General features: G+C 39.9%; 2 protein-coding genes across 7 annotated transcripts in view; both read left to right on the top strand.

Moving 5' to 3' along the window:
* The window catches only part of LOC114241703 (uncharacterized), a 161,770-nt gene extending 152,996 nt beyond the window's left edge, over positions 1–8,774 (top strand). For 4 of the 6 annotated variants that reach the window (XM_028172623.2, XM_028172624.2, XM_089739417.1 and 1 more), the window contains 5 exons: positions 2,236–2,377; positions 3,368–3,483; positions 4,129–4,228; positions 4,316–7,572; positions 8,421–8,774. In XM_028172623.2, coding sequence (XP_028028424.2) covers positions 2,236–2,377; positions 3,368–3,483; positions 4,129–4,228; positions 4,316–7,554 — 3,597 coding nt within the window. In that variant the 3' untranslated portion in view covers positions 7,555–7,572; positions 8,421–8,774. Of the gene's footprint in view, positions 1–256; positions 609–2,235; positions 2,378–3,367; positions 3,484–3,598; positions 3,773–4,128; positions 4,229–4,315; positions 7,573–8,420 lie in introns of those variants that run through there. The other 2 variants (XM_028172626.2, XM_089739418.1) reach the window with 2 other exon arrangements.
* A 2,108-nt stretch (positions 8,775–10,882) lies between these two features.
* The window catches only part of LOC114241650 (protein Fe65 homolog), a 73,903-nt gene continuing 70,288 nt past the window's right edge, over positions 10,883–14,497 (top strand). Inside the window, exon 1 of the mRNA XM_028172539.2 lies at positions 10,883–11,134. The gene's annotated coding sequence lies outside the window, so the exon portion shown is untranslated. The remainder of the gene's footprint in view (positions 11,135–14,497) is intronic.

The following is a 14,497-nucleotide window of genomic DNA, read 5'->3' as shown; positions in this document are numbered from 1 at the left end:
GAAAAACACAATGTTATAAACACCTCACATCCAAGTTATAAAGTCGGCATTGAGTATATTCGTTAATGTACTACAAGATATGATTAGATTATGATGTAAATGAGATTGCAGACGACATTGAACATGACTCCGTTTGTCAGCCTGATGTATTCCGATAAAAAATCATATACGCTCTGCACGATTCATTCTACTCGTAAAAGACAGCAAAAAATAAAATTTAAATAAATATATTGTAATATTTATTGCGTTGTTTAAGTCGCCAGTGAAATGACAGTAACTTTACTTTGAAAATGCTTTTTAATTAACGATCAAATACCTACTAGAAACAAAACCTCTTAAAACGGCCCTTTGATATTGAAGTGTAGTAAAACAGTTTGTATGAATAGTGATTTAAAAAAAATGTTATAGTTGCAGATGAACTATAAAAATTATGCATAAAATAATAAACAATAAGTGACAGACACTCAAGTGACATTAGTGTATAGTGAAATGTAGTGATTAAATGAACAATAAAAACAATCAAAATGATGTTGTACATGACCAAAACTACAGAGGAAGCAGTGGTCAAACGACCGCCCAGAAGACGGCATGTCAGTGCTAATATAAAGGTAATAAATAAACCGTAATAAACATGAAGGGTACATATATTAAAGGGCATGTATGTTTTGTAATGAATATTGTTACGCGCTGGGGATCAGAATAAATAAATGTTCCACCAAAGTACATCTTAAAACTGTATTTATCACTTAGAACACACACAGAACACTTTAAAATCCTCAATTCGCTTCTTCCGCTTCGCTTCAGATGATCCGTTCGCAGCTTCGCTTCGAGTAGTTCCGATTACTGACTAGCTGCGTGCCATCTCTGCAACGCTTTTATAGTCGAGACGAAAGCCCTAGAATCGTCGAGAATATTCCATACAAGTCGAGTACTGTGTTTTCCTGCTATTTGACAATAGATGGCGTTGTACTTCTCGAGCGTTCTAGATTCTACTAGATCCTTCGATATTCGTTCGGCTATTCGGCGATAGATGACGTAACTATATTTATATTATAGTTAAGGTAACTTTTGGGAATGCACGTGATGTCAGATGACCTGATTCGCCGGTTATTTCTTAAAGTTTATAAAAATCAATTTATCTTTTCCTTTTGTTCATTTCTCACTATCCGTGGCATATCATGAGCATAAGTCGCATAATTTGCATTTGCAAAAATAACTTTTACTCGAATTGTAATTTTTATGTTCAAATTATAGAAATACTACACCGATAATAACACTCGCAAAAATATTTATGATAGATACATCAGTACCATTTTAGATTTAAAATGTTCACTAGAAAAAGTTTTTATGTAGCGAATTTGACTTTAACGTCTCTAATTTAATTTGTGTATTTCATTTTAATTTTTAATCTGAATTGGATTGAGACTGACATATTAGAATAGGAAGGTGGGCTTATGTTGTTAAAATAAGAGTTAGAACCACTACTAGTAAGGATGATCGATAAATATGAGTATTAATGTTCGCCGTGCTCTTCCGTGTGGTCTTATCTTCTATTGGCGCTGCTATATCATGTAAGATCTTCCAACAAAATCTAATCGTGTAACACTTTATCTTGCATTTATTTCACAAATAATCCCAAAATCAGTGTGCTTAGTGCGAGTTTTTTAACGTTCTCGATAGCGTAAAAGTTAACTCAAATTTATATGCAGTTGGAACTGCGCCCCTAGCGGCCAACATAGGCAAACGTTCCAACTCCATACAAAATTGAGTTAACGTTTACGCCATCGAGAACGTTAAAACACTCGCATTAACGTTCGTGAAATTAAAATTTCACGCCTTATAATAGGACATTACTTTTTTATTTATTACCTTATATGCGCCCTTATTATTGGCTACCAGAACCGATAGACATAAAGTCGAAATCCTTAATTAGAAGTTAGCCATGAATATCCATGGACACATTTCAGGTTACGTATACTTTAATATCATTTTCAATTCAATTTCCTACCTATGCTGATAATCTTAAGAGGCTATATCAGCTTCGCCCTAACATGTAGGTGAGCTCACGGGGCTCCAACCGGAGTGTTGCTAACACTGGCCCTAGCAAGAGCAGTGCTTCACAGAATCTACCACCGGATCGGAAACGCGACCCACTGAGAAGATCCGGCGAGAAACTCAGTGGGCGTTGTGATTGGCTCCGAAAGCATCACTGAATATGTTTTCCTTCACCCACAGCGACATCTGGCGGGCATATCGCAGTCATCCTGCAGCGATGGTTCCTTGCTCAGCGTGGGCTCGTCCGAGATGGACGAGGACAGCAGCAGCGGACATCACCATTCGCACGAGCACTCCAGGAGCGACCACTTCGATTTTTACAGTGAGTGGAATTCCGACAAAACATAAGTTAGAAAAGTTAGAAAAATCAAGTTGATGTCGTCGTGGCCTAAATGATAAGACGTCCGGTGTATTCGTGTTGAGCAATGCACCGGTGTTCGAATCCCACCGGCAGGTACCAAGTTTTTTAATGATATACGCACTTAACAAATGTTGACCGTGAGCTCGTCCACTAAGCAATAAAAAAAAGACATCTATAACGTAAATGCTGGCACCAACCTTCAGACAAGAGTTCTAAGGTCTCAGTGTAGTTACAATGGCTGCCCCACTCTTCAAACCGAAAGGCATTACTGCTTCACGGCAGAAACAAGCAGAGCGGTGGTACATACCCACGCAGACTCACAAGACGTCTTAACACCAGTAAAATACTAATATTTTTGTTTTGTTTGTCAACATGTTTTCCTGACTAGTACAATTAAAAAGGGTGATCAGGGCCCTGAAACTGCGATACTTTGAGACCAATATTTTTTTTTTTGTATGGAAACTAACGACATCTTGTAGCGGATGCCCCTAAGCTTATATGTTGTTAAAGTTAAAGCATTCAATTATTGTTAAACACAGAAAACAAAAAAATACACCATACACTTCTTTGACAAATTAATTAAATTTTGTCAATTTTTTGTTTCTGAAAATTTATAAAATCCTTTATTATAAGTAAAATATAGGATAGCTGTAATATGTTACTGCCATCTACAGGAGCAATGAGAAACTAATCGAAGCGAAGCCATCTAGTGGCCGACGCCCGTAAACATTTTAGGTTTTTTTATTGCTTAAATAGGAGACGAGCTCATAGTCCACCCGGCGACAAGTGGTTACTGGAGCCCATGGACATCTACAACGTAAAGTCTAAGGTCTCAAGTATACATAGTTCAGTGCTTGAGTTGCTTATCTATGACTGATTTATGTGTATTATCTATGAGGGTGATTATAGGTTTGAAAATTAATTACCTCTGGTTTCGTTAACGTTTTCTAGACACATCGGAGCCTCCGACCGGCGTGGCGCCACTGTCGCACTCCGCCGCGCGTCACAAGATGGCCGTCCGACCGCGACGCACGCACGGCCCGCCCAGACGCAACAAAAACAATGCCGTAACTATTTCATTTATCTGTCACAACTTAAATATCCAAACGATTTTCCGCATAGAAACATTGACTGTGCACGTATCTGCCATGTTGACGATGTTGATCCATCCGGTCATCGTTCTCGTCGAGCCCTTCGTCGCAAGCGAGCCACAGACGCAGCCCACTGAGTTTCTCGCCGGATCTTCTCAGTGGGTCGCGGTTCCGATCCGGCGGTAGATTCTGCGAAGCACGGCTCTTGCTAGGGGGGTTCGTGTCAGCAACGTTTTGAGCCCTGTGAACTCAGCTACTAGTTAAGGTTACGCTGAAATAGCCTCTCAAGCTTAGGTAGGAAAAAAAAAGTTGATCCTTGAAATTAATGTATCTGCATTTTATTATGGGTATTATTCTGTAAATTTTCGCCACTAATAGAACTATCGAGCTGTGTGTGACGCGAGAAACGTGTGTGGTTGCAATTGGTTAAGAACATTGTTCTCTGACCCCACTATCCTATAAAACTGTACGATTACTGATTCAGAATTACACACGCGCCAACTGGTTTTTCAAAAATAAACGCATCTTTTAATTTCACTGAAATCTCAAGTCCAGATATACAATTTCAAGTGCGGCGTATCTATTGCCACTGCATTAACAAAATAACGTTACGATTTCCAGATTGCCGCATCAGCCTTGCCGATAACGCCCGAACTGAACGAAGAAATGATACGAAGCGTTACTCCAGAAGTCGCCATCAAAACAACCGAAATTATCACTGGTCAGTAAGAGATGTCATCACATGACTTCATAACGCACTCTTAACGGCCTCTTTGGATGGTCATTAATTAAATTTCGTTCATTTCAGAATCATTCTCTTCATCGTCAACGAAACATCATAAGATCGTAAAAGAGCAGCACCATCAAGTCAATCGTGAACTACAAAGAGTATTAGAGACTCCAACTGATACCAAGTTGAAATCATCCTCCCTCCCTCCTGGTCTAGCACTCAGTCAGCTCGGCCAGTCCCCCGCCAAGCTGAGCATCGCGGAGTCCAACACCCCGAGGTCCTCCATAAAACGCAGTCAGTCCAGTTCCCAAGGCACGAACCTAAGAGAAAATTCTCCTAAAAAAGAAATACACAGCTACCGCTCCGAAGACAGAATGCTTCAGTACAGATCGGACAACAAATACGCCGAAGAGTCTTGCCACGAGAAGAAGTCTAAATCTGAGAAAAAAACAGAGAACGAAAACATTAAGTCCTCAAAGAAAGAGGAATCGTTCTTCAGCAGATTACTGCTGCGGAAGAGCGGAAAGAAATCAAAAAAAGACCAAATAGACGGAGAGAGTCAACTCGAAGTGAAAAAGTCGAAAACAGAGAGAGAACCCCCAAAATATAAAAGTGTAGATTCTGAGAGATTACCTGAAGCAGCGGGGCACAAACCTGTCCCGCCCGAGCGCTCTCAGAAGTCTATATCTGCAGGACAGAGAGTGTTTGCAAATCAGATGCACAAACGTCTAGACACAAAGGGCTCTTACGTCCAAGATAGCGCCTACAAGGACGTGTACAGCGCCGCCAAGGTCCCGGGACTCGACTACAACATTACAGATCTCAAAATAGCCGAAGAAACAGATCGAATGCTGAACATGGAGATCAAGAACCGGTTCAGCAGACGCGAAGAGTTAATTGAAAGACCTGAACGTTGCAAGCGGATTCCCTCCAAGGAAACCTTCGATGATAAAAAAGATTCATTCAATTTACAGCACGACACATCTAAAAGACCAGTATCAGTTCAAAAGCTAGTCGAACCTGTCACATCTAAAGCATTTATTAGCAACGAGACGGCGAGTCGCGTTGAAGAAGAGATGATGTCTCCTACTCTAGTCATCTCGGACGAGGAGCCCCCGATCAGAGCGACGCGCATCAAGAACACTCCATCAGATTACATGTTTAGCAGCAGCATGCCGAAGAATTTGCCTTATTTTAATACAAACGTGATGTCTTCTTCGCCCCCGAAGAGCAGACAACAGAGTTCGGAAGCGATAAAGCAAAGATCATCGGAACATGTTTCTGAAGTCGTCGAGAACATTATCAAGTGCAAACGTGAGTCTGTGCGCCACGCCGCCAGGACCGAGGAGTCCTACGTGTCCTCGGGCATCAGGTCTCTCGGCGACGAGTACGTCGAAACCAGAAGCAGCATCGGGAAGTCGCACAGCTTCCGCTACGCTTCCGAGTGCTCCTCGATCAGTTCCCAAGAGAATCAATTGCCGAGTCTGCCCGCCGTCGTCGGCATATCTGAACCGTTCCTTGAGAGCTGGGAGGTTAATTATAGGAGAAATGTCACCGAGAGAAACGACGTCGCCAAAAGAGGCTCGACCAGAAACTACGGCTTACTCCAAGATACCGCTGATGCCAACTACGACAGTCTGCCGAGCACCGACAGCAGCTACTTGGACAGCCTCAAAACCGACGCCAATGAAGACAAACAATTATTCACAAACAGCATCCACATCACCATGGACCACAAGAGAGACAGTGACATATCTCAAATCGAAGCTAAAATTGACGACATCATCAGTTCTCCTAAACCAATTCTATCGCCGATACTCAAATCTAGCTCCTTAGACAGCATTAAGAGCAGCTCCGAAAAACCAGTAGAAGATAGACGTAAGACCATTTCGGTCGAAAGCGCTCTGAGTCAAGGTGGCAAGCCTCAAAAGGAAGTTAAATTGGAACCGGAAACGTTCATATCGGTCACCCACATTAACAAAGAACAATCTCCAGTCAAAAATGCAGACATAACAAAGGCTATCAAGACAGACGAAAGGACTTCAAAAGAAATTAAGCCTGGTGTGCCAGAATTCTTCAACATACAGTTAAACAAAGTGGATGTTGTTAAGCAGAGTACTAACGTTGTTTTGACCGCGAACGTTACGCCGAAAAAGCCGGACAGCCCTCAAATGGAGAAAGACCAAGACTGCTTCCCAGCAGCAGAACCTAAATCGAACATTCCGTTAAGAAAAGACTCGTTCGTAGCGAAGGCAGTCGAGAGCATCATTGAGAACTCTCACATCGATGTTAAACTATCGCCTGCCTTGTCGAGAAAATCTATCGAAAAACATTCTCCGGCGCCGCAGAGCCCCTCCACTCCTAAAGCTTTCTTCAAAAGAAAAGCGGGGAGCGTCGAACTCCAAGACAAGCCAGAGAAACCCAGAACCAACTCTCTAAGCACCGAAGGAAGCACGGAAAAGATCTACGATAATATATCTGTAGATCAAAAGTCACATTCCAGTTATGGCAGCAAAAGCTCCATACAAAGCACAGATAGTCTGGAGAGTAAAGTCGATAGACCCGACGACGGAGTCGTGTACCGAAAGAAGCCGGTGCCGTCCAAAGACATCAGAGGCGACAGGAAAGACGACGAGCCCGAACTAATGAAGGTGTTCGCTCGCAGATCCTTGAAGATCAAAGACACGGAGGCCGACAGCATCGCCCAGGACATCGCCAAGTGCAAAGAAGAAAACGACAACGCCACTAAAACCAAAACGCTGAAGAACGAATTTAACGCTTCCATAAAATCCCGGGACAGCGACAAAGAGAACGAGGAGGCAGTCAAGGACGACAAGAGGGCGGGCGGCATCGCGGCCAGGGTCAGCCAGTTCGGCGTCCACTACCAGCGCAGCGTCAGCATCGCCAGCGTCGTCAAGCGGGACAGCGCGCCCGTCTGCAGGAACGAACTCAACCGCTACAAGAAAGAAGTGTCCGACTCCACGCCGGAGAAGCGCCTGCGGAACCGCACCTTCCCGGACTCCGCCAACGACAGGGAGGACATCAAGAGCATCACCAAGAGTGACGTCATCGCGTACAAGGCCGACACCCTCACGAAGAGGCCGTGGCAAAGGAACGAGGACAAATACAGATTGTCGGCCGAGAGGGAGAGGCGAGAGAGTGCTGTGATAGAGAAGGACGGGGATGTAGCGAGGGACGAGAGTGCGAAAGGGAGGGACGGTGCTGAGAGCGAAGCTGACGCGTCTCCGCAGTTCAAGGGGATCCTGCAGATGCGAGCCGAGTGGGAGCGGAGAGCCAAACAGGGCATGACCAAATAACTGGTGCTAGGTACAAAGGTGCGTACCCATTACCCGTATGCCGTTTGCCATACCCGTACTCATAGTACCAGGCGAATATACTATTACTAGCTTTTGCCCGTGACTCCGTCCGCGTGGAATAGTTACTTTGGCATAACGCTAAATTCTACCCCCCACTTCGTTTACGTAGAAAGCGAAAATAATTTGAAACAGTTTATTGGTGGCTCTTCCATTTGTACCGGTCTCATGGTGATTTATATCCTATAGCCTTCCCCAATAAAAGGGGCTATCTAACACTGAAATAATTTTTCAAATCGGACCAGTAGTTCCTGAGATTAGCGCGTTCAAACAAACTCTTTAGCTTTATAATATTAGTATAGATATTATAGAGAAACATATCAGAGGTAATGGTACGTGGATAATTCTTCTGTACCTAAATTTGTAGGTATTATCACTAGACTCTGAGGTGGGGTCGACATTAGACCCGATAGATGTCACCACAAACAGGTTCCGGGAAAAAAAATAAACATTAAATTCTCATTTAAAAAATACCCCCAATTTGAACAATTATTGTTTACTGGTGGTAGGACCTCTTGTAGGTCCGCGCGGGTAGGTACCGCCGCCCTACCTATTTCTGCCGTGAAGCAGTTTCGGTTTGAAGGGTGGGGCAGCCGTTGTAACTATACTGAGACCTTAGAACTTATATCTCAAGGTGTGTGGCGCATTTACGTCGTAGATGTCTATGGGTTCCAGTAACCACTTAACACCAGGTGGGCTGTGAGCTCGTCCACACATCTATGCAACAAAAAAAAAAAAAAATTACAAAATTTCTTAACACCCTCATAGAATTGAAAAGATGTTTTAACATTCTCTTTATCGTTCCACAGGTTTCCAAACGGCATTTCATCTTTACAAATGTCCCGGGAATCCTTACCGTACCACGCTGCGTACTGCATTAATTAGTTTTTACAATTATAAATACTTAGTATATAGACGTGCTAAATAGCTTAGTGTTATTAAATACATAATATTATATTATATTAACATAATAAAAATTTATCTAATGTTGAACTCTGGGACATGTATTCTCGTGTGTTATAATTATTATTAATGCGTAGCGCATAGTTATATTTTATTAAATGAAATCAATGAAAAGAAACCAACGTAATTGAATGTGTAATAAATAATACGATTGTGTATTGAATTTATTTGGAAAATTGAAATAAACAGATCTATTCCAATACCTAGTATTTTTTTCGGTGTTGTTATATTTTATTTTAAGTGTTGCAAGGTTTTTTTCTTTTTTTTTCGGAATTAATCGAAGTGCTCACGGGGTCTCTTAACCATTACGCCAAGGATACAGCTCTCTCTTTTAATTAGGGGTCAATATTCATCTTTGAGTCAGTCGATAATTGCTTAAATCAGATGAATCGAGATATTGAAGTCGCAGTGACACCGAAGTATTTTTTAGTTATTGCTTCGATAAGTAGACAAGCTCCTACGTTTATTTTTTTATTGCTCAGATGGGTGGACGAGCTCACAGCCCACCTGGCGTTAAGTGGTTACTGGAGCCCATAGACGTCTACAACGTAAATGTGCCAACCACCTTGAGATATAAGTTCTAAGGTCTCAGTATAGTTACAACGGCTGCCCCACCCTTCAAACCGAAACGCATTACTGCTTCACGGCAGAAATAGGCAGGGTGGTGGTACCTACCCGTGCGAACACACAAGGGGTTCTACCACCAGTCAAAATTCCACACTGTGTATTTCACTTTTCATTTAACAGAGATGGCTTCGGTATTCGCTTCAAAAATATGGCTATACGGGCTATTTTCCCTGTGCCTGGTCAATGGACGCATAATAAAACGCAATGTCACATAATTCCCGCCAAATGTCAAACAACCATAGAGTTAGTGGTAGGTACCATTGAAGTCTATGGTAGGTACTTATTAACTCCATGCAAACGACAGATTGCAATAGATAAAAACACATAATATTTGAAGACACCTGAAACTAGACCTAAAGATCTTTGGGAGCGACTCTGTGTTTCATCCCATGCTTGCTTGTTAAAATGCTATCGAAGACATCATTCGAAAAATAAGCAGCATTTGTAAGCAAAGGGCAATTAACTCGCCTAGCGAAAATCTTAAATAATACAATCCATATTAAGAGCCACGATTCTAATGGAAAAAACGGAGGCAATATTTTGACAAATAGTATTCTAAAATGAAGGCAGATGGCGTTTAAATAAATTATAATGCAATTACTATTATAATTTTAAAAAGATCGTCTAATAGAAATCTTGAGTGGTTTTATTTGCAAGTAAATAAAATTATAAAATAAATATTTATAAAAAACATTTCTCAATTCCATAAAAATTGAATTTTTCAACCACTGACACTAAGAGCATAATATTGGGATTTTTTATTTTTGTTTCCCCTACCTTTTCGTTAGTAGCCTAAGAGGCTATTCCAGCTACGCCAGGACGGGTAGGAGAGCTCACGGGCTCAACCAGAGAGAATTTGCTAGCACTGGCCCTAGCAAGAGCAGTGCTTCGCAGAATCTACCACCGGATCGGAATCGCGACCCATTGAGAAGATCCGGCGAGAAAGTTAGTGGGCTGTGTGGGTTAGTTCGCTCGGCGAACGTCGGACGGTCACCGGCGCTTGAGGATCCTAAAAGCGCCGAGAGTGAATCTGGGAGATACGACAAGACATGTTTCGGGCGACGGCGGCGGCTTTGCGTTGGCCGTCGAGGTCGGATAAGTAATTAGCGGCGGTCACGATAAGAGGGTTTTCGTGTCGCTCCGCTATATTGAAGTAACGTTCTGACACTGCCTTAGGATACCTAAATGTCGGTACTAGATTTAGGTCGTCGTGAAGATCTACATTCCTCGGTTACCACGGTGCCCCGACGGCTATCCTGCAGAAAGGGGATTGGATGACCAGTTATATTCTACTCCCCAGAACGCAATCACGGCACGTATATTTGCATGACCAGTAAACCAAGCTTATTGTGCCACAGACGCTTTGAAAGTCTTACAGAATGTGAATATTCCTCTCGTATTTTATTAAAAAAATATTATTTTTATGAACTTATTAATAATTAGCTACAGGTTTTTTCTTCCAGGACACAACAACAGTTAATATTCTTCATAGTAAATACCAGATGGCGATTCATCAACTTTCATGGGTTCCTGTTTTCACCGAAATTGATGATTTTATAAACAATTACAATATCTTTGTTTGGCATCTAAAAATCTATACCATAAACAGAGGGCAGATAATCTGAACGCATCGGAACGTCAAGGGGTGGGTGAGGGTGCTTAACGCATGCGCCCTCTGCAACCCCTCTAACTAACCCCTCCAAGCGAAGACTCCATTTTACTGACATTCCTTACGAAATATCTGTACGAAAATTGAACTCAAAACATACATTGGACGATTGATAAACTTAAAAACACGTTTTCCCACAGTGAAGTGTTTGTTGATTGTAAATTTTACAAAAAAAACGAAGGGTCTTCGCGCGTGTGTTCGTAATTACGTAATATTTTTTTATTCGTACGTCCTCTGATCTTGAAGAATTTCTATAGGTATACGGTGAGTGATAATTAGCTTGTTTAATAAAGTAATTCAAACTAAATATCATCAGCTCATATACATATCAGCTTAATTTGGTCGAGTATAGTTGTTTCTCGTGAACCAAATTTATAGATTTTTAATTAAGAACAAGCTTAGTATTCGCAAGACACTACTCCTAAACTAATTAGTATCGTAATTGAGTTGTCTTCAGAAATGAAATATGAAACTGTACAATGTACTGTTGGAACAGTAAACCTAATCGATATCTATATTTTATTATTCAAATTAATGGAATGTTGTTTTCGAATCAATATAGGTCAGCATTTTCGATAATGAATGCTATTGATATTTGCTTCAGAAGGCTACCTACTTTAGTGCCGCAAAGCGATTTGAACCGTTTTGTTACAATTACAAATTTTTACAATTTTTAAATCACAAATATGATTAAAGAAGATTTTCATTTATAAGTCATACAAAATAATAAAAAAACTTTAGTTCTCTAGTTACCCTTGAGGATAAAAAGATAAAAAGTGATAATTTATTTAATTAGATAATTCCGCAAAGATTGTTTGTTTTGGTACTAGTGTCGCAGCGACATATTATTATGTCAACGAATAGCAGAAGCTTGAATTATGCCAACAATAACTACAAGAAATTAATTCGAGTTCTTAACAATAACATTCGCACCATCGTGTTATATAATATGAAATATCCGTCACCACGTCATATTGCCTCACCGAGCTAATTGCTTCCGTGGAAGAAGTTCACTTTTCATAAGATAGCAGGGACTACATTGAATGAATTTATGGCTTGAATATTAATTTAATTACATATTATTTGCATACCACTCAGAACATTACTATGTTAACGGCGTTCTGTGAAACTGCATAAATTGGATTTTCTTATCATTAATTGAGTCCAAATGCGATTTAATATTCGAGTAGTACAACTTAAAGGATACATAGTGACATCTATTGATGAATAGAAGAAAGATGGAAAAACAATTCGTATATGGTATGGTACCAAGGCTTAAAAGTTTTCGATAATTTTATAATATTTTATGGACTATCGTTCTGCCAAATAAAATACTTGCTCAATAGAACACACATAAAACTACCAATTTTTGAAGTGCAACTTCTTTACGCGCGTTGAGAGTAAAATTAAACTCGCGACTGTTCGTTACGGCTAGAGAGAAAAGATACAATTTAGGAGGAGCGGGAGTGAAATAGATAGAGCGTCTCGCGAGCCGCTCGACCTTGCAGAGAGGGAGAAAGCGAGCTAGGTCGTTTCTCTTATACAATTCTGTTTACGGGCATCAGCCACTAGATGGCCTGTTATTAGTTTGTTATTGCTCCTGTAGGCAGTAACATATATTATTAAGTAACTTATATTTTATTTTTCATGAAGAATTAAAAAGAAACTTAAAAGTAATTTAAAAATATGTATAAATGGTGAAGAGGTCGTTACTCTTATACACAAAATTACCTATTACAAGAGAAATTTGATTTTAAGAATGAAAAACTTATTGATCGAAGATGAAAAATGAAGAAAACCACAATACACGAGTACCTACTACACACCGCAAAAGAAGTTTCAATTCTTTCACGTGCACCAAGTTACACGCACGGCATTTAAAAAAAAATGGAATTGAATCTTCATGGCCCCTTCAAAGAATCGTGTTCTATTCAAACTAAGATATACTCCACTCTAATAAGTTAATTCATAAATACATTCGAGATACCAACATACTAATTAATTCCTACGAATTCACTTTAAATATCCAGTAGCTACGTCAGATATTAATTTCTTTATTGGTTTGTTTAAGACATTATTGCAAGACACTAGTCCAGTTCCTATTCAAGACATCACTCATAGCAGAAACGTAAGCCTCTTCTACTTTTACTACCACTCTCTTCTTCTTCTTCTTCTCTTATCCCCTTATCATGTTTTCGAACGGCTATCTGTCTCGCGTCAACCCTCTTTGCGTTATATCTCCAGTAGTATATCCATTGCAACGGGCCGCAGGGAGGGACTATTTGTTTTGGTCTCACACTCTGCAGTGTTTCTCTGTCTAGGATTGTCGTGACTTCCCTACACCAGTTTCCCTCTGTACAACGCACCATATCATCACTAAATTTCCATTGCAGTGCAGTGTTAATTATAAAATGCCCTTCTTAGAGCGATTAAGGGAGCACGAGCCAATAAACTCTTCAAAGGCATTTTGTACTGCCTTTCGGTTATTTAGCTTTTTTCCCTACCAAGGAGTTTTAAGTTGAAGTAGTCATACATAAATTACGTTTTTCAAATGATCAGTTTTTAAAACGGCAACTTCATAGGTAGACACATATTATTTGATGAATAACGATAGTTGTTATAACGTGCCTCCTGAGTTAATGGCTAGTTCGTCTAGAATCAATCATCGTCGATCAAACATTTACAAAATATGTATATGTATGTATTTGTGATTTGTGATCAATAATAATAGTAGTACAAGTTGACCTATATTACGATTCATTAGCCCATCGCGGCGTTCGCTTCACCGTCGGGGCAAACATTTGGACGAATCAATAATGCCTTTAGGGCAATAAACGAATGATTTATGAGAGCTTACGCTGTTATTGATGTTTTAGGGACTTCACAAACTGTTTTAGAATACGAACCGTGCTTACTTTGTTATATGGATAAGATACGCTGAGTCGGAGACGTCTTACAGCTTTTTTTTGTGAAGCAAGGATTACTGGTGGCTCAGAGGCCTTTTCAGTTTCAGACAGGACAGTTGGTCGAGCAAAGGCCCAACCAAAAAATCTCATTTTCTAACGGGTGTTACAGCTATTTTAATACGCTTTTATTAGCTTCAGACGTATGTATGGTAGTATGTAACGGAATCTTTGAACATGATTTTGACCCCCTGCAAAACGTCGGATTAACTCGAAATTTGGTATACTTAATAAGGACCGATGACAGTGCAATATTTAAAATAATAATTGAAAAAATTTAAATTCAACTAAAAAATAAATAATAAATAATAGTTTAAACAAAATAAAAAAATACGCTTTTATAGAAAATCCAACTAAAGAATAGGAAATAAATTTTAATAAATTTGAATTAAAAATAGTGTAAGAAAAAATTATTTTATTGTAAAAAAAAGCGTGGGGTGCTTGGTATCAGTAGTTATAAATATTTTATGAACAGATTCTGATATGAGTAGAAGAGTTATTTTGATAATATCCTGAAGAGCACTATTTTTAAATCAAATTCAGGGAAGCAATTCGTTTACGAATGATTGCTGCGAAGCTATATATATGAATATTCCATTAATAGAAATAAAAATCGAATAGTGTCTGTATGTGTGTTTGATATAGAATCGAAATGGACGGTCTC

This window comes from Bombyx mandarina, chromosome A1 (genome assembly GCF_030267445.1).
Source record: "Bombyx mandarina strain Sakado chromosome A1, ASM3026744v2".
NCBI lineage: Eukaryota > Metazoa > Arthropoda > Insecta > Lepidoptera > Bombycidae > Bombyx > Bombyx mandarina.
Note: the sequence above shows the minus strand (reverse complement) of the source record. Positions and strands in the feature narration are given on the sequence as shown.